The sequence below is a fragment of the Scyliorhinus canicula genome, chromosome 13 (genome assembly GCF_902713615.1).
Source record: "Scyliorhinus canicula chromosome 13, sScyCan1.1, whole genome shotgun sequence".
In the NCBI taxonomy this organism is placed as follows: Eukaryota; Metazoa; Chordata; class Chondrichthyes; order Carcharhiniformes; family Scyliorhinidae; genus Scyliorhinus; species Scyliorhinus canicula.
This window is the reverse complement of record NC_052158.1, coordinates 44,379,068-44,397,376: the sequence shown is the minus strand read 5'-3', so window position 1 is coordinate 44,397,376 and position 18,309 is coordinate 44,379,068. Positions and strand designations below refer to the sequence as shown.

The window sequence follows — 18,309 nt, the reverse complement described above, 5'->3', positions numbered from 1 at the left end:
AAGCCAGAGACATCTCACCTGAATAAGCTCCATTGTTTCGATCGGGCAACAACACCGTGATGAATGGGTTTGTCTGGACCAAGGCAGGAACCACTCTAAAGGGACTAAAAAAGTGCTAAGCACCAACTGTCCAAACAGAATGTCTCCAAGAAATTAGCTTTGATATTTTCGATAACGTTTTATAATAAAACGGCCACGACCATAGGCTCTGACACTGCAGTCACTAAGGAGAGTCAGGAAGGGACAATCTGATTCACAGACCTACAGCTTGCACCAGAACGACAAAATGTAGGGAATTGTATCAGCCAGATCTGAGGGATAGTGTGGCTGAGGTTTAAGGACAGATTAAGGGTTGCAAGTAAATCCTAAAATGCTGAGGGAATTTGAGTTGAAGTTTGGGCTGAAACGTGGGGGTTTTCCTGTGGTTTTTCAGTGGAGGATTTTATTAACAAGCTGTAGTTTTGAGTGTTGTGTGGCATCATTACACTACTTTAGATATCATGTATTAGGGCATTGGGGCGTTTTATTAATAAACATGATTTTGATTGAGCCTAAAATCTTAAAGTCAAGAACAGGCAGTAAACGGGATCGTTCATCTCTTACAGGTGTGACCACCTCACTGTACATGCTATCTACGGAGTTCTCATTCTTGCAGATACCCCACAGTGACTCCAGACCCTAAACACGGATTTTGAGTAGCTGCATCCATAGATACTTCCTGCACCATGGTCATCTTGGACACTGGAAGTGTCCATGACTTCTCACACTGCACAAGAGGAGCATTCAACATGACCAAACTGCCATGACTTTGCCTTCAATTACTCCCTATATTTTTACTTATTCTAGTTTAAGGAATATTAAGTATATGGGGACCATATTTTTATACTTTAAGCGCAACTTAGTCTAAAATTAAGACGAATTTTTACTTCGAACACTGGACAGTAGAAATAATCACCAGTTCCTACTTACCAAGGCTATCGCTCCTCCCATGCTTGCTCCCAGTACCGCTCTGGTCTCAGGTCTCTCCTCACACTTCTTAAGGCCGGTGCGCCTCTCACAATTGTCTGCTGTCCCACTCTGGTCTTGGGCCTGGTTCCCTCACTTTTATTTAAAGTATCTTTTGTTGTCATTCTTTAAAAACAGATTTGGAGTACCCAATTCTTTTTTATTTCCAATTAAGGGGCAATTAATGTGGCTAATCTATCCACCCTACACATCTTTGGGTTGTGGGGGTGAAACCCAAGCAGACACGAAGAGAATGTGCAAACTCTACATGGACAGTGACCCGGGGCGGGCATCAAACCTGGGTCCTCGGTGCCTTGAGGCAGAAGTGCTAACCAGTGTGCCACCGTGCCGCCCTTTGGTTTTCGGCATTATTTGCAAGTACATATGTTGCGTATAATACACAGTAGTATTAATATTGATATACAGCCAAACCAAAACAAGAACGAAAAAAAGGCACAATGCGGTCGACAAACTTAGTGTGTACAACAAAGAAAAAGTAACCAGGAAACAAAATTATGTGGGGCATTTATGTATGTCTTCCTGGTTCAGAATCTATATAAGACCATAAGACATAGGAGCAGAATTAGACAACTCGGCTCATCAAGTCTGTCCTGCCATTCAATCATGGCTGATATTTTTCTCATCCCCATTCTGGTGCCTTCTCCCGATAACCCCTGGTCCCCTTATTCATCAAGAACCTATCTATCTCCGTCTTAAAGACACTCAGTGATTTGGCCTGCACAGCCTACTGCAGCAAAGAGTTCCACAGATTCACCACCCTCTGGCTGAAGAAATTCCTCCTCATCTGTTTTAAAGGATCATCCCTTTATTCTGAGGTTGTGCCCTCAGTTTCTAGTTTTTCCTACTAGTGGAAACATCCTCTCCACGTCCAATCAATCCAGACCTTGCTGTATCCTGTTAATTTTCAATAAGATCCCCTCTCGTCCTTCTAAACTTCGAGTGCAGACCCAGAGTCCTCAACTGTCCCTCATATGCCAAGCTCTTCATTCCATGAATCATTCTTGGGAACCTCTTCTGGACCCTTTCCAAGGCCGGCACATCCTTGCTTAGATACGGGGTCCAAAACTGTTCACAATGCCCCAAATGGGGTTCGACCAGAACCTTATACAGTCTCATAAGTACATCCCTGCTCTTGTATTCTTGCCCTCTCATTAGGAATGCTAATATTGCATTTGCCTTCCTAACTGCCAATTGAACCTGCATGTTAACCGTAGAGGATCTTGAACAAGGACTCCGTAATCCATTTGTGCTTCTGATTTCCTAAGCATTTCTCAATTTAGAAAATTGTCTATGCCCCCATTCCTCCTTCCAAAGGGCTTAACCTCAAACTTTTCCACATTGAATTCCATCTGCCACTTCTTTGCCCGCTCTCCTAGCCCGTCCAAGTACTTCTGCAGCTCCCCCTTCTTCCTCAATGCTCCTGTCCCCCTGGGTATCTCTGTATCATCTGCAAACTTAGCAGCAGTGCCTTCAGTTCCTTCTCCCAGATCGTTAATGTATATTGTGAACAGTGTCCCTGCACCGACCCCTGAGGCACACCACTAGTCACTGGTTGTTATCCTGAAAAAGACCCCTTTATCCCCACTCTCTTCCTTCTGTCAGTCAGCCAATCCGCTAACTATGCCAGGATCTTACCCTTAACACCATGGGCTCTAACTTATTTCACAGTCTCCTATGCAGCACCTTGTCAAGGTCCTTCTGGAAATCTAAAATCATGTCCACTGATTCGCCTTTGTCTAACTTGTTACCTCCTCAAAGAACTCTTAACAGATGTGTCAGGCATGACCATCTTGACGAAGCTGACTCAGTCCTATTATATCATGCACTCCCATGCACGGTCACACATCCGTAGACATCCTCCAGTTGATTCTGGCGAGACCCTGAATACAGTCTTGAACACGAAAGAGGACCGCTCCAGGCCAAAGTCACCCCTTTGGGGAAGGTACGTTGTTTATGACAGAGATTTTGGGAGGGGCGGGGTTGGACCCATGGTGATTCTTACATTCCGGAGGGGCGGGGGGGGGGGGGGGGGGGGGGGAATTATCGTTCTGCTCACTTGTACATAAAGTCTACTTGCGGATTTACTTTTGGAATAATGGGGAGGGCTCTGCTGCCCCGGGTAAGGAAAACAGAGTACTCTGCAATTGTAATTTATAACCATGCTCTGCACCTGGTGAATGTAGTTTTGGAGAGGGGGCTAGATCGACGGCCAGCATGGAGTTTGGAGGTGGGGTTGTTAGCAGACCTGGGGTTTTGTGTAAAGATGGCCAAGGTGTTGGATGATTATGTAGAGTTCAACAGGAATGGGGAGCTTTCGCCCTCGATGTCGTGGGAAGCCCTGAAGACGGTGAGAGAGCAGGCAATTGCATATAAGGCACAGGTCAATAGGGAAGCGATGAAGGAGCATCAGTGGTTGGTGGATGAGATATTGGAGGAGAATGGGAATTATTTGGAGCACCCTTTCATGAACAGGAATCAATACAGGCAGTTTGACCTGGTGTCTATGGATAGGGTGCTGCGGCAGTTGAGATGGGCAAGAGGGGCAGTCTATGACAATGGGGAGAAGACCTGCAGGCATGCCAGTTGAGACGGCAGGTGGTGTCCCAGGAAGGCGGGGGGGGGGGGGGGGGAGTGTTGGTTTTGGCCCCTGAGAAGGTGAATAGAATGTTTGAGGCATTTTACAAAAGGTTATACAGCTCGGAACCTCTGGTGGATGATATGGACATGGTTAATTTTTCGGAGGGGTTGGAGTTCCAAAGAACAATACAGCACAGGAACAGGCCCTTCGGCCCTCCAAGGGTGCGTCGATCATGTGTCCTATCCAGACCACCGCCTGTATTCTTCTATACCCCGTATGTTCATGTGCCTATTCAGGTAAGTCTTAAAGGGTGGGGGAGGAGGACCGGGAGGGATTGGAGAAGTTGCTGGGGGAAGAGGAAGTCAGGAAGGCAATTGGGAATATGCAGACAGGGAAGGCACCGTGGCCGAATGGGTTCCCGGTGGACAGGTTGGTCCCGCTGCTGATGGAAGCATGTGAGGATGTGATGGCTCAGGGAGTCAGGCCTCATTTTCACTTGATTTGAAGGATAGGGACTGGAAGAATGTGGGTCATACTGACCAATCTCACTGTTGAATGCGGATGCAAAGATGTTCGCGAAAGTGTTGCGCTCAGGTTAGAAAGGCGTCTCCTGCAGGCATTGGGGGGTAATCAGACGGGATTTGTGAAGGGTAGGCAATTGCCTTCCAATGTGCGGCACCTGTTGAATGTGGTGTTGGCTCAGGCAGAGGGGAATGAGCGGAAAGTGATTGTGACGCTGGATGCAGAGAAGGCTTTTGATAGGGTGGAATGGAGGTATCTGTTCGCAGTGCTGGAACGATTCGCGATAGGGCCACAGTTTGTGTCATGAGTTAAGTTGTACCATGAGCCAAATGCTAATGTCCGGACAAATATTGTAAGCTTGGGATATTTCTGACCTCATAGAGCAGGGATGCCCTATGTTCCCTCTCCTATTCACATTGACGATTGAGCCTTTGGCCATTGCCTTGAGGAGCTCAGATAAGTGGAGGGGGATAATGGCAGGGGAGGAGCATAGGGTGTCTCTGTATGCTGACAACTTGTTTCTGTACGTCACGGATTCGGTCCCGAAGATGAGAGACATAATGGGGATACTAAAGCGGTTTGGAGCTTTTTCTGGGCATTATCGAAAGTAAATGTTTTCTAGTCAGTCCGCCGGGGAGGGGAACTAATTTGGGTGTGTTGCCATTCAGGCTGACAAACTCACATTTCAGGTACTTAGGGGTACAGTTGGCAAGGGTTTGGGCACAGCTTTGGAAGCTAAATTTTGCAAGCTTGGTTAGCAGACCTACAAAGATGGGATAGTGTCCCACTGTCGTTAGCTGGACAAGTACTTGGTAAAGATGAATATCTTGCCAGTGTTTTTGTTCCTGTTTCAATGCCTGTTGGTATTTCTACCAAAGGTGTTCTTTTTAGGGGTGAAAAGAATTACCACAGAGGGACCAGCAGTCAGGCGGTTGGGGCTACCGCATCTGCTTTACTACTATTGGGTGGCGAATGCGGAGAAGGTGTTGGGCTGGCTAGAGTGGACACCAGGGTTGGGATTCTCCGTTCCGCCAATCGGTCAATAGGGTTTTCCATTGTGGGGCAGCCCCACGCCGTTGGAAAACCCCCGGGCGCCGGCATAATGGAGAATCACGCCGGCGGAGAATCCCGGTCCATGTTTCGGAGGTGGGAGGATAAGGCGGTGGAAGTTCCTGGAGGGGCGGTTTGTAAGTTTGGGGCAGTCAGTGGAGAAGTACGGGCCTGCGCAGTGTGGTAGTCAGTGTTAGGGGTATTACGGCACCCAGGTTGATGCTGTAAGACCACTGGTGTGGGAGGTGCCTGAGACAGCAATATCATTGGTGAAGCCTGCCTGCTGGTTCTGCCCAGTAAGGTGGAGTATAAGAGCCTGTGTCACCCTAGCAGCTGCATTCTGTACCTGCGCTGCTGGGGAAAACATCTAGTCCAATAAAGCCTTCAATGGTCATCCAATCTCGCTTCTGGAGTCATTAATCGAGCATCACACAGTTGAAAGCATTCAGGAACTTGCAAGTCCAGAATTTTTGCAGGCAGCTTTATTCGGGGTTTCCGGTTGCGCCGTGGAGAGGGTACTTTTGCTGGCCGGGTTGGAAGAGGGTAAAACTTCAGGTATCTATGGGAGGCTGCTAGCGGAGGACGGGACCTCACTGGAGGGGTTTAAGGTGAAATGGGACGAGTAACTGGGGGTGAAGTGTGGTGTGCGAGGCTTGGGTTCATACAACAGAAGATGGTGCATCGGGCACACTTAACAAGGGCAAGGATGAGTCAGATGTTTGAGGGGATAGAAGGTAAGTGTTAGTGGTGTGCGAGGGGCCCAACGAATCACATACATATGTTCTGGGCATATCCTAAGCGAGTGAACTTCTGGGGCTCTTCAGCACCATGTCAGCGATCTTAGGCAGGGAGCTGGAGCCGGGTACCCTATTGGCCATATTTGGGGTGTCAGAGTTGCCGGTGATGCAAAGATGGGGTTATAGGGTTGTGGGGATAGGGTGGGGGAGTGGGCCCGGGTAGGGTGGTTTTTCAGAGGCTGGGTGCTGACTCGATGCGCCAAATGGCCTCCTTCAGCACTGTGTGGAGAGGGAGGATTAGGTGGGAGTGGAGGAGGCCACTCAGGATAAGAGAGAGATAGAGGGTATGGATCAATATTATAACCCACGCAGATATTATGGGATAGGGTTGACTGGCTACCCAGTGGATCTCTCGGAATATGAGCTCCCCCAATAAGGGGGCAGGTGAACCATTAACTATTTCAAATAGAGTCGGGAGTAAGGCATTGACGAGAGAAGACCCAGTAGGGAACTACTAGAGCTGTCGATAAAAGTGTTTGAAACAAGGGCAGCACGGTGCTGCGGTGGTTAACATTGCTGCCTCACGGTGCTGAGATCCCTGGTTCGATCTCGGCTCTGGGTCACTGTCCGTGTGTGGTTTGCAGATTCTCCCTGTGTTTGCGTGGGTTTCGCCCCCACAACCCAAAGATGTGCAGAGTAGGTGAATTTGCCACGCTAAATTGCCCTTAATTGGAAAACATTAATTGGGTACTCTAAATTTTAAAAAATTGTTTGAAACAAAATAGTTTTTTGCTGACTCAACTAGCTCGTTCTGGATTCTTCATGGCCCTTACAAAAATAACATACAACATTACTCACTTCCTCTCCTGATCCGCTGTCAAATACATTGGAGGCTACACATCCCACACTGATAAAGCCTCCGAGGAGGAAGACTGCTATTCCCACACTAGAAATCTCTGTCAAACATTTACCCAGATAACTGAGACAGCAGCTGCAATAAGTGAGGTTTTATTCAGATGGGACAATGACAAGTTTAAATCCCCACCTGATCTGCTGCTCAAAGTCGCCTCGGTTTCCCCGGTCAGTTTCCCAAACTTCAGGAAACTCCTGTTACTGCAGAAATATTTGGATTGTCTGTGAGAGACGTCAATCAGAGAGCCCACCCACTCTGCCCATTCTCTCCTCTTCCTCTACCACAGCTGCTTCACTTCCTGTAGGGACTCAAAACCAAGTCAGGAGATGGTGAGTGAAGGAGCACAATTTACAATCATTACATTGCACAATATCCACACTAATGTTCAGGCAGTCTGACTATCCTGTGGGCAATCAGCTGTGGAAATGCCCCTTATGCTGTGTGAGAAGATCCAGCTCACAGACCTGTTTACTCGGTGCTTTGTGATGAACTGTTTGATTGGCTGTGTGGTGGATATTGAGGGTGTTTATTGGAAGCATTTCCCTTCTGATTTACAGGCTGAGCTTTGTTGACGGATCATTGCTGAATATGAGAAGGTGAGGTGTAATTATCTGGGAGGGGCAGAGTGTCTGAGGATTCTCCCTGATTTCCTATTGTTGTGAGTTGGTTATTATCCTGCGGACTGTGAATGGTCATCCTATTTTTGAATTTCGGTGAGGGTACAGAAGAAACCAGATAATTTTTAGTCTTGAAGGGTTTATACAGAGTAAATAAAGAGAAACTTTCCATTGGTGGAAACTAGAGGTTACAGATAAAAGCTGATTGGAAAAGAATCGAAGGCAATTCGAGGAAAAATATTTTTACATAACGTGGTTAGAATTTGGAATACGCTGTCTGATGGGGTAGTTTATGCAGATTCAATAATAACCTTCATTAGGTTCAAACCTGGACTCTAAAAGTTTACCCAATGCTGCTCCTGATGTGTCTGTCTACTGGTTTGATGATAATCATGGAATGAGGGATGCCAGTGCTGTCAGATTGTGGTGGATACAATCCTGCTGCTGTTTCTGGCTCACTGCACCTCATGGACACTCAGGATCTGTCCTTAGCCGACTTCCCCAGTGATGATTAAAATGGTAAAATACTCATTCATCAGTTGGGAGAGGAGTGATAGTTTTCTTTGACCTTGTTTGACATGAAACCATGCAGTCAATATTGAGGACTTCACACTGCCAGTGGGATGGAACATACCCAAGGATGGTGAGGGAGGAGTCTAGGATATTTCCAGATTGATACATTCTGTGACATTACTTCATACTGAATCGACAACCCGTTTTACATTCCGCCTGACAATCATTTCCATTGCCCTCACGGTGCTCGGGAAATGGGGACTGGGCAGAGTAAAGAAACTAGTGACATTGTCTGCTCCTGGTCAGTATCCAGTGTCCCTGATGGAAACAGAGGGTGTGTGACAGTCAAGTGAGGAAGTAGAAAGGATTTGCATCTTATTTCTCACACAGGGGAATAGCAGAACTGCACTCACTGTGGAACAGTCTCTAACTGAGGAGTCAGTCTCTTCAGCAAAGGAGAGGAAGTTGGAAGAAATCACGTTTCTATTCCTGTTTTACAGAACGATTGCACCAGAGAATACAGAAAGGATAGACACCGCAGATTGATCCTGACCATCACCCAAGCAACAACTGCATAACTGTGGGAAGACATCCAGTCCCTTCACAACATTGCTCAACACAGAGAAAGTTGGGCAGTGAAACCATCATCTAGAAATTGGTCGGGTCTTTGAAAGATCATCAAATCTGAAACTGGTCAGTGGTGTGGAACCTTCCATTAGATAATCAACCTTTCCGAAGATTCGACTGTGGATGGTCGGTCAGGGTGAGGCTGGGAAGAAGTGTGAGTGGGTTCCAAGTGTGGTGAGAGCTTTAATCATTCATCGAGCCTCAAGAACCACTGACTCATTCCTGCAGGGAACGATCAAGTGTGAGGTGTGAGGAGGCCTCCATTAGTTCTTAAGATCTCCTGACACACAAGGTGCTTCTTTGACATAACTGTTATCACAAGGACAGCTTCATGGAAGAGAAACCATTCAAGTGTGAGGTGTGCAACAAATCATTTTCATGCTCATCTCACTTCCTTGTACACCAACGCACTCACACAGGGGAGAAACCATTTACCTGTGATGTGTGCAACAAATCATTCTCGCAGTCCGTGACCCTTCGTGTACATAAACGCATCCACACAGGGGAAAAACCATTCACCTGTAAGATGTGTGGTAAAGCTTTCACACAGTTGTCAAGCCTCTTGGTCCATCAGACAATCCACACAGGCGAGAATCCCTTCAAATGTGAGGTTTGTGATAAAGCTTTTCCGACATCTACGAGGCTCCTGGAACACCAGAGCACTCACACAGGAGAGAAACCATTTACATGCAGAGTATGTGAGAAATCATTCTCTCGTTCTTCTCACTTTCGTGTTCACCAACGTATTCACACTGGGGAAAAACCATTTACCTGTGAGGTATGTAAGAAATCATTCTCCCGGTCGTCAACCCTCCGTGAACATCAACGTCTTCACACTGGGGAGAAACCATTCAAGTGTGAGGTGTGTAATAAGGGCTTTGCACAATTCCCAGGCTTGGTAAGTCACCGGCGCATTCACACAGGGGAGAAGAAAACATTCACATGTGAGGTGTGTAATAAAGACTTTGAACAATTGTGGGGCATGTTGGATCACCGTCGTATTCACACAGCAGGAAAGCCAAGTGAGGTGAGTGACTGAGCCTCACACAGTCAGAATACTCATGAAACACTGACACATCCACACTGAGGAAACAATGTTTCAGTGTGAGGTGTGTGACAAAGACTTCACTCGAGTCAGCATGTATGAGGATTTCGACAGCAGATGGACTAATGTGGGGGTGTTGGAAATGGGCGCTGTTACAGAGGGGGATGTAGGTGATCTTTGTGATGGAGAGGGTATGGGGCCAGAAACTCAGCTGGAGGTTGAAGAGGATGACATTGACCAATTGTTGGAGATGAGAGTGCAGAGGGCAATCGAGATAATTTAAGAAATCTGGGAACTGGAGTCATATTTTGAGCCTGTGATACCATTCAAATAGCTGATCTGAATCTTAACTCAAAAGACCAGCCTTGGCTATATAGATCAGCCTTCATCCCCTTGTCTAACAATAAACCTATCAATCTCAGCTTTGACATTTTCAGTTGAACCCCAACATCAACGAATTTTGTGGGGAGAAAGTTCCAGATTTCCAGTCCCCTTTTTGTGAAGAAGTGTTTGCTGACGTCACCCCAGATCTGCCCAGCTCTAATTTTAATGCTATGTTGTTTAATCATCTTAAACACCTCAATTGAATTACCCATTGATTGGATTTCTGATGGCAACATGTAGTAGAGCGGTCGAGCATGAAGTGGCTCCCTCCAGAGAACTTTTATTTAAGCTCCTTTTGCCTGATTTTTGGAAGAGATTTGGCTGGAGTTGGGTTAGTTCGATGGTTTTAAGACTCCCACGACAGAGGGATGCCCAATAAATACAAGACTGGGCAACAAAAAAATAAGGAAACATGGTTGAATTCTGAAGCCTCGAAAGCTCTGTCTGTGAGAAAAATAGTGGAGGCCCCTGGAGTGTCAGTGGCCACTCCACTAACCATGGTGATGCTTACAGGCATATAGATGGGTACTATAGATGGGTCAGTTTTTGTGCAGTGTGTGCAGGAGGGTTTTCTGACACAGTATGTAGACAGGCCAACAAGGGGCGAGGCGACATTGGATTTGGTACTGGGTAATGAACCCGGCCAGGTGTTAGATTTAGATGTAGGTGAGCACTTTGGTGATAGTGATCACAACTCGGTTATGTTTACTTTAGCAATGGGCAGGGATAGGTATATACCGCAAGGCAAGAATTATAGCTGGGGGAAAGGCAATTATGATGCTATTCGGCAAGATTTAGGAGGTATAGGATGGGGAAGGAAACTGCAGGGGATGGGTACAATCGAAATGTGGAGCTTTTTCAAGGAACAGCTACTGCGTGTCCTTGATAAGTATGTACCAGTCAGGCAGGGAGGAAGTTGTCGAGCAAGGGAGCCGTGGTTTACTAAGGAAGTTGAAGCACTTGTCAAGAGGAAGAAGAAGGCTTATGTTAGGATGAGACATGAAGGCTCAGTTAGGGCACTTGAGAGTTACAAGTTAGCCAGGAAGGACCTAAAGGGAGAGTTAAGAAGAGCGAGGAGAGGACACGAAAAGTCGTTGGCGGATAGGATCAAGGAAAACCCTAAGGCTTTCTATAGGTATATCAGGAACAAAAGAATGACTCGAGTAAGATTAGGGCCAATCAAGGATAGTAGTGGAAAGTTGTGTGTGGAATCAGAGGAGATAGGGGAAGCATTAAATGGATATTTTTCGTCAGTGTTTACACTGGAGAAAGACAATGTTGTCGAGGAGAACACTCAGGTTCAGTCGACCAGGCTAGATGGAATTGAGGTTCAAAAGGAGGAGGTGTTAGCAATTTTAGAAAATGTCAAAATAGATAAGTCCCCTGGGCCAGATGGGATTTATCCTAGGATTCTCTGGGAAGCCAGGGAGGAGATTGCTGAGCCTTTGTCCTTGATCTTTATGTCGTCTTTGTCGACAGGAATAGTGCCGGAAGACTGGAGGATAGCAAATGTTGTCCCCTTGTTCAAGAAGGGGAGTAGAGACAACCCTGGTAATTATAGACCTGTGAGCCTTACTTCGGTTGTGGGTAAAATGTTGGAAAAGGTTATAAGAGATAGGGTTTATAATCATCTTGAAAAGAACAAGTTGATTAGCGATACTCAACACGGTTTTGTGAGGGGTAGGTCATGTCTCACAAACCTTATTGAGTTTTTTGAGAAGGTGACCAAACAGGTGGATCAGGGTAAAGCTGTTGATGTGGTGTATATGGATTTTAGTAAGGCGTTTGATAAGGTTCCCCACGGTAGGCTATTGCAGAAAATAAGGAAGTATGGAATTGAAGGTGATTTAGCGGTTTGGATCAGTAATTGGCTAGCTGAAAGAAGACAGAGGGTGGTGGTTGATGGCAAATGTTCATCCTGGAGTTCAGTTACTAGTGGTGTACCGCAAGGATCTGTTTTGGGGCCACTGCTGTTTGTCATTTTTATAAATGACCTGGAAGAGGGTGTAGAAGGATGGGTTAGTAAATTTGCAGATGACACGAAGGTCGGTGGAGTTGTGGATAGTGCTGAAGGATGTTATAGGATACAGAGGGACATAGATAAGCTGCAGAGCTGGGCTGAGAGGTGGCAGATGGAGTTTAATGCGGAAAAGTGTGAGGTGGTTCACTTTGGAAGGAGTAACAGGAATGCAGAGTACTGGGCTAATGGCAAGATTCTTGGTAGTGTAGATGAACAGAGAGATCTCGGCATCCAGGTACATAAATCCCTGAAAGTTGCCACCCAGGTTAATAGGGCTGTTAAGAAGGCATATGGTGTGCTAGCCTTTATAAGCAGGGGGATTGAGTTTCGGAACCACAAGGTCATGCTGCAGCTGTACATAACTCTGGTGCGGCCACACCTGGAGTACTGCGTGCAGTTCTGGTCACCACATTATAGGAAGGATGTGGAAGCTTTGGAAAGGGTTCAGAGGAGATTTACTAGGATGTTGCCTGGTATGGAGGGAAGGTCTTACGAGGAAAGGCTCAGGGAATTGAGGTTGTTTTCGTTAGAGAGGAGAAGGCTGAGAGGTGACTTAATAGAGACATATAAGATAGTCAGGGGGTTAGATAGGGTGGACAGTGAGAGTCTTTTTCCTCGGATGGTGATGACCAACACGAGGGGACATAGCTTTAAATTGAGGGGTGAGAGATATAGGACAGATGTCAGAGGCAGTTTCTTTACTCAGAGAGTAGTAGGGGTGTGGAACGCCCTGCCTGCAATAGTAGTAGACTCGCCAACTTTAAGGGTATTTAAGTGGTCACTGGATAGACATATGGATGAAAATGGAATAGTGTAGGTCAGATAGGCTTCAGATGGTTTCACAGGTCGGCGCAACATCGAGGGCCGAAGGGCCCGTACTGCGCTGTAGTGTTCTATGTTCTATGTTCTATCCTAGTGGAAGAGCTTCAGAAATTACGGCAAGACGTTTCAGAAGATCATGAAAGAGAAATTGAGGGGATGATGTCCTTGATTTGTCCAACCTTTGCAAAAGTGGAGGACGTGGTAAAGGCTCAGGGTGTGGAGCTAAAAGAGGTGGAGGTGGCTCTGACAAAGCAAAGTGAAAAGATCACTTATCTGGAAGTGGAGGTGGTCAATGACAACATGGCACTAAGAGCCAGGATGAACGATTTGGAAAACCGTTTCAGAAGACAGAATTTGAGGGTGGTTGGTTTGCCAGAGTGCTTGGAGGGCCTGAGTCCGACAAAGTTTATGGCGCAATTGGTTTGGAAGATGGTGAGGGAAGGAAAAATGGCAACCCCTCTTGAGCTGTACCAGGCCCACAACTCTTTGAGGCAGAAACCCAGGGCTGTTGTGCCACTGCATGCGATCAGCATGCGCTTTCACAGTTTTGAAGAGAAAGAAAAAGTTCTGCTGTGGTCAATGAGCATCGGGCTCCAGATGGGAAGGCCACGTTGTGAGGCCTGAGATAGGCAGCTTTCAACAAGGCCAAGGCGGCGTTGTATCGGAGCATAGATTTGGCGTGGCTTACCCTGGGCGCCTCCAAGTGACTCAAAAGATTACAAATTTGAAACTCAGGAGGAGACTTCGGCATTTGTGCAGAAGCATGGACTGGGATTGTAATAACTGTGATTTATACTGATGGGAAGTTGTATGTCTGCGGCTGTGTGGCTGAGTTTTGAAGTTTTGGTGGGGTGTTTTTTGGGCATTCTTGGAGCTTTGAACCTGGATTTTTTTGATTGTGGATTTTGTTGGATGGGTGTTATTGTTCATGTATCTTTCTGTTTTCCTGGAACGATTAAAGTTGGATTTGAGTGGGTGTTGGGGATGGTGTTGGGGGGGGGGGGGGGGGGGGGGGAGTGCGAGAGTGCTGTTTGGTGTTACAGGTTTTTATTGTTATATTTATTTTACTCTGTGTGGGAGCCATCCTTCTCGCAAAATAGCTCAATAGTTAGTTAACGGGATCGGAGGGATGGGGGTATCTACAGCTTATGCTGTGGGGAGTTATTTTAGCATGAGCTCAGGTGTTTTGTTACTGTGTTGGGGTTTGGGAAGGCGAGGAGGGGGGTGGAGGTCTTTGTTTGCCTTGTTGTTCGATGGGTTATTTGGGTGTGGTATTGGGAGGAGGCGGGGCGGGGTGGGGGAGGTAGATAGCCCCCTATACAGCTGGTCACTTGGAATGTGAGGGGTTAAATGACCTGGTAAAAAGATCAAAAGTGTTTGCACATCTTAGGCGTTTGAAGGCTGATGTGCTGTTTTTTGGCGACCCATTTGTGGATTGAAGATCAGATAAGATTACTGAAGGGCTGGGTTGGGCAAGTATTTCATTCACGATTTGACAGTCGGGGTGTTGTGATTCTTATCAATAAGAAAGTATCTTTTGTGGCGGCTATGATTTTGATCGATGCAAATGGGAGGTGTGTAATGGGTGGGTCATTGGCAGGTACCCCGGTTGTCTTAGTGTTATGGACTGTTCGACAGTGGCTAAGAGACGACCAAAATCATAACATTTTAAAGTTTTTAAGGAGGAGTGGAAAGATCGATTTGTTCCAGGAGTGATAATATAAGAAATAAGGCTTGGTTATTTTATAAGAAAACTCTATGAAAACAGAAGAAAAACAATATTTAAGCGTTAAAACTTCAACCCTAATAATAACAGATTACATATAGTTTCTTAACTTTTAACACACGAGTTCCCATTAAACATCACTTCAAATGAACATATAGCTCTCATTTCACTTACATAGACAGGCAAAGAAGATAATTGTATTAACAAAGCAACTATTTGCTGTTAATCAAGTTCCTTTAGAATCCTTTTCAAAAGCCTGTCTCTGGGACAGTCTCAGTGACTTTCAAATCCTTTTCCTCACCTGTTCAAAACAAGATTCTTTCTCTCTCTCTCTGTGTTTTTCTGTATTGTGTGTGTGTATATAGAGTAGGGGAGGAGGGGCATGTTAAGACAGGGAATTGGATAATAGTTGACGAGTTGTATTTGCTGCATATTTAATTATAATTCTTGTTATAAATCAACAGTGTGTTTAAACTTACAAACCTAGTGACTGCAATTATTGGGCAACCAAGGGCCAAACACTTCACGTATTTTTATAAGAATTATTAGTTAACTTACTTGTGTTGTGATTCCAGGTCAAGTGAGGCGGGAATTGACCGCGCAATAGCCCAGGGAGTCGCAACAGTGTGTGTGTGTATTTGTAAAGTGAGCCAGCTCTCAGGAGTGGGTATAAGACCACAAGACACAGGAGCAGAATTAGGCCACTCGGCCCATCGGATCTACTCCACCATTCAATCATGGCTGATATTTTTCTCATCCTAATCTCCTGCCTTCTCCCCATAACCCATGATTCCCTTATTAATCAAGAACCTATCTGGGGAGAATCCTGCTTTAGTTGGTGATGTAACTTATGGTTAGACGTTTTACAAGACTACGTTAAAGTCTAACAGGTTTGTTTTGAATCACTAGCTTTCGGAGCACAGCTCAAAGTATCTTTGACTCTGCCCATATATGTTACTGGAACCCACCCCGTCATTCACCTGATGAAGAAGCAGTGCTCCGAAAGTTAGTGATTCGAAACCAAACCTGTTGGACTTTAACCTGGTGTTGTAAGACTTCTTACTGTGCTCACCCCAGTCCAACGCTGGCATCTCCACATCATGTGACTTATATACAGATGATGGGTGTTTGAATAATACCATTTATAATGTTTGTACTCATCTGTCAGGAGTGATTATGTATATTATAGACAGATCCTCTTCAGGTGATGGGTGTTTGACTAATACCATGGGTAATGTTTGTACTCTCCTGTCTGGGAGGACTACTATCCTGAGTATGGTGAGGGTGTAGGGTTGAGTCTCTACAGACCCAGGTTCCCTCAGCCGAACATACCTCAATGTAATAACGGTATGACATGTTGACCGTACACTCTTCAAAGATTTATTTCATGTTCTGGGAAAGATCTTGAGTCATTTTCAAATACTTTGTTACTTTGGTTAATTCAAAGTTTGGTGTAAGTTGAATATTGTGTTATTGTTTGTCTGCTGTTTTATCAATCTTCTGTATAGATTTATAACTCACAATAAATAACATTTTAGCTTGACCCAATCTACCTGATTTGTCAGCATGGTGTGTTGCTATTCACTGAAACACTCAGTAGGCTGCAGTAAGATCCCTGTCCACAATACATTGCTCAATGTTACTGTGGGCTGGTATACTTTCTCCATCAATGGGTTTAGAATTTCCAGTTTCACAGGAAGCAGAACATTTTCCTGAGAAAGAAAGACTTGCATTTTTATATCAACTTTCAGCAACTTGTGTTATTCAAAAGTGTATTTTAACGAGTCTCTCCTCTTTGTAATTAGTAAGCGCTCTCAAACAGCAATGTGATATTGACCACATAATCTTATTTTGTAATGCTGATTGCAGGATCTACATTGACCAGGTCATCAGGGATAACTCCCCTGCTCTTATCCAAGGTAGTATTATGGGATCATCTCCATTCACCTGAGAAGGCAGACGGGGTTTAACCCATCTGAAAGATGGTACCTCCGAGATAGTGCAGCACTCCCTCATTATTGCACTGAAGTATTTTTTTTACATAGAATTTACAGTGCAGAAGGAGGCCATTCGGCCCATTGAGTCTGCACCGGCTCTTGGAAAGAGCACCCTACCCCCTACCCAAGGTCAACACCTCCACCCTACCCCCATAACTCAGTAACCCCACCCAACACTAAGGGCAATTTTGGACACTAAGGGCAATTGATCATGGCCAATCCACCTAACCCGCACATCTTTGGACTGTGGGAGGAAACCGGAGCACCCGGAGGAAACCCACGCACACACGGGGAGGATGTGCAGACTCCGCACAGACAGTGACCCAAGCCGGAATCGAACCTGGGACCCTGGAGCTGTGAAGCGAGTGTGCTGTCCACAATGCTACCGTGCTGCCATTAACCATGCCGCTATTAACCATAGTACTCAAATCTCTGGAGTGAGACTTGAACCCACAACTTTCTGACTCAGACAACAGTTCTAACTAAACCACGGCTGACAATAACTTATAATATTTCTGCTGCATTAGTTTCAGTTTCTTAGTGATAAGTCCCAAGGATGTGTCCCATGCTTCAGGTTTCAAAGGGACGTTCGTAATGGCATCTAGATCCACCAGTCTTTGGGGCTGCAGCCTCCTTGTTCCTCATGTGGTCTGTGTGCTTCCGTACTCACCTCCCTTGTAAGTCCAGCTTTAAGACAGGATCAGACTTTGCCACAAATTTCCCAGGTATCTATGGTGGACTAGATACAAAGTTAATTACAAAAACAAAATCACCGATTTTAAATGGTCTATTGCCTTTTGCCTAGTCACGGTACTTCTTTTGTGTAGCTTGCCTCGCCTCCACCCTCCCCGCCAAATTGGGGAACACCAGCTGAAGCAAGAATTAGCAAGAAAAAGTAATAGATCTGAGGATTGGAAACAGTTTAAAATTCAGCAAAGGCGAACCAAGGGATTTATTAAGAAATTTATTAAGAATATACAATATGAAAGTAAGCTAGCGGGTAACATAAAAACTGACTGTAAAAGCTTCTATAGGTATGTAAAGAGAAAAAGATGGACAAAACTGAATGTAGGCCCCTGACAGTTAGTAACTGGGGAATTCATAATGGGGAACAAAGAAATGTCTCGGGAACTAAATTTGTACTTTGCTTCTGTCTTCATAAAAGAAGACATGAATAATGTACCGGAAGTTCTGAGAAACACAAGTTTTAGTGAGGAGCTGAAGGAAATCAGTATTAGTAGAGAAATGTTTTTAATAGAGTACCCAGTTATTTATTTTTTCCCAATTAAGGGGCAGTTTAGTGTGGCAAATCTACCTATCCTGTCCATCTTTTGGGTTGTGGGCACGGGGAGAATGTGAAAACCCCAAATGGACAGTGACCTGGGGCCGGGATCCAACCTGGTCCTCGGCAGCATGAGGCAGCAGTGCTCAGCACTGCGTCACCATGCAGCCCCAAGCATTAGTAAATAAATAATTTTGGGGAAATTAATGGGATTCAAGGCGGCTCCATCTCCAGGCCTGATAATCATCCCATAGTAGTTAAGGAAGTGGCCCTGAAAATCATAGGTGGTCATTTTCTAAAATTCTTTGGACTCTGGAATGGTTCCTACAGAATGGAGGGTAGCTAATACAAGCCAATTATTCAGAAAAGGAGGTAGAGAGAAAACCGGGAACTATAGACCAGTGAGCCTAATGTCGATAATAGGGAAGTTGCTAGATTTCATTCTCAAGG

General features: G+C 45.5%; 5 protein-coding genes across 7 annotated transcripts in view; 2 read left to right on the top strand and 3 right to left on the bottom strand.

The window, feature by feature from the left end:
• The window catches only part of LOC119975580 (zinc finger protein 883-like), an 84,100-nt gene that overhangs the window by 40,130 nt on the left and 25,661 nt on the right, over nt 1-18,309 (bottom strand). The window lies entirely within an intron of this gene.
• LOC119976643 (zinc finger protein 721-like) overlaps nt 1-18,309 on the bottom strand; it is a 999,221-nt gene that overhangs the window by 955,304 nt on the left and 25,608 nt on the right. The gene's annotated exons all lie outside the window — the stretch shown is intronic.
• The window catches only part of LOC119975581 (zinc finger protein 91-like), a 177,204-nt gene that overhangs the window by 133,287 nt on the left and 25,608 nt on the right, over nt 1-18,309 (bottom strand). The window lies entirely within an intron of this gene.
• LOC119976702 (zinc finger protein 239-like) lies at nt 2,684-10,049 on the top strand. Of its 3 annotated transcripts, none has more exons than XM_038817415.1 (2): nt 2,684-2,968; nt 8,457-10,049. In XM_038817415.1, the coding sequence occupies exon 2, from the start codon at nt 8,915-8,917 to the stop codon at nt 9,620-9,622; it is 708 nt and encodes a 235-aa protein (XP_038673343.1). In that variant the 5' UTR covers nt 2,684-2,968; nt 8,457-8,914; the 3' UTR covers nt 9,623-10,049. The 3 variants fall into 3 exon arrangements, with proteins under 3 accessions (XP_038673343.1, XP_038673342.1, XP_038673341.1); XM_038817414.1 differs by lacking the exon at nt 2,684-2,968 and adding an exon at nt 6,657-7,155; XM_038817413.1 differs by lacking the exon at nt 2,684-2,968 and adding an exon at nt 6,657-7,422.
• Nucleotides 10,224-13,830, top strand: LOC119976703. The gene is made up of 2 exons (XM_038817416.1): nt 10,224-10,529; nt 12,944-13,830. Exons 1-2 carry the CDS (start codon nt 10,381-10,383, stop codon nt 13,476-13,478), a joined length of 684 nt encoding a protein of 227 aa, XP_038673344.1. The 5' UTR covers nt 10,224-10,380; the 3' UTR covers nt 13,479-13,830.

Coding starts and splice junctions, on each gene's coding strand:
- LOC119976702 (XM_038817415.1), top strand. CDS start 8,915: ATGGAAGAGAAACCATTCAAGTGTGAGGTGTGCAACAAATCATTTTCA.
- LOC119976703 (XM_038817416.1), top strand. CDS start 10,381: ATGCCCAATAAATACAAGACTGGGCAACAAAAAAATAAGGAAACATGG. Junction 10,530..12,943: donor ATGGTGATGCTTACAGGCAT/ATAGATGGGTAC, acceptor TCTATGTTCTAT/CCTAGTGGAAGAGCTTCAGA.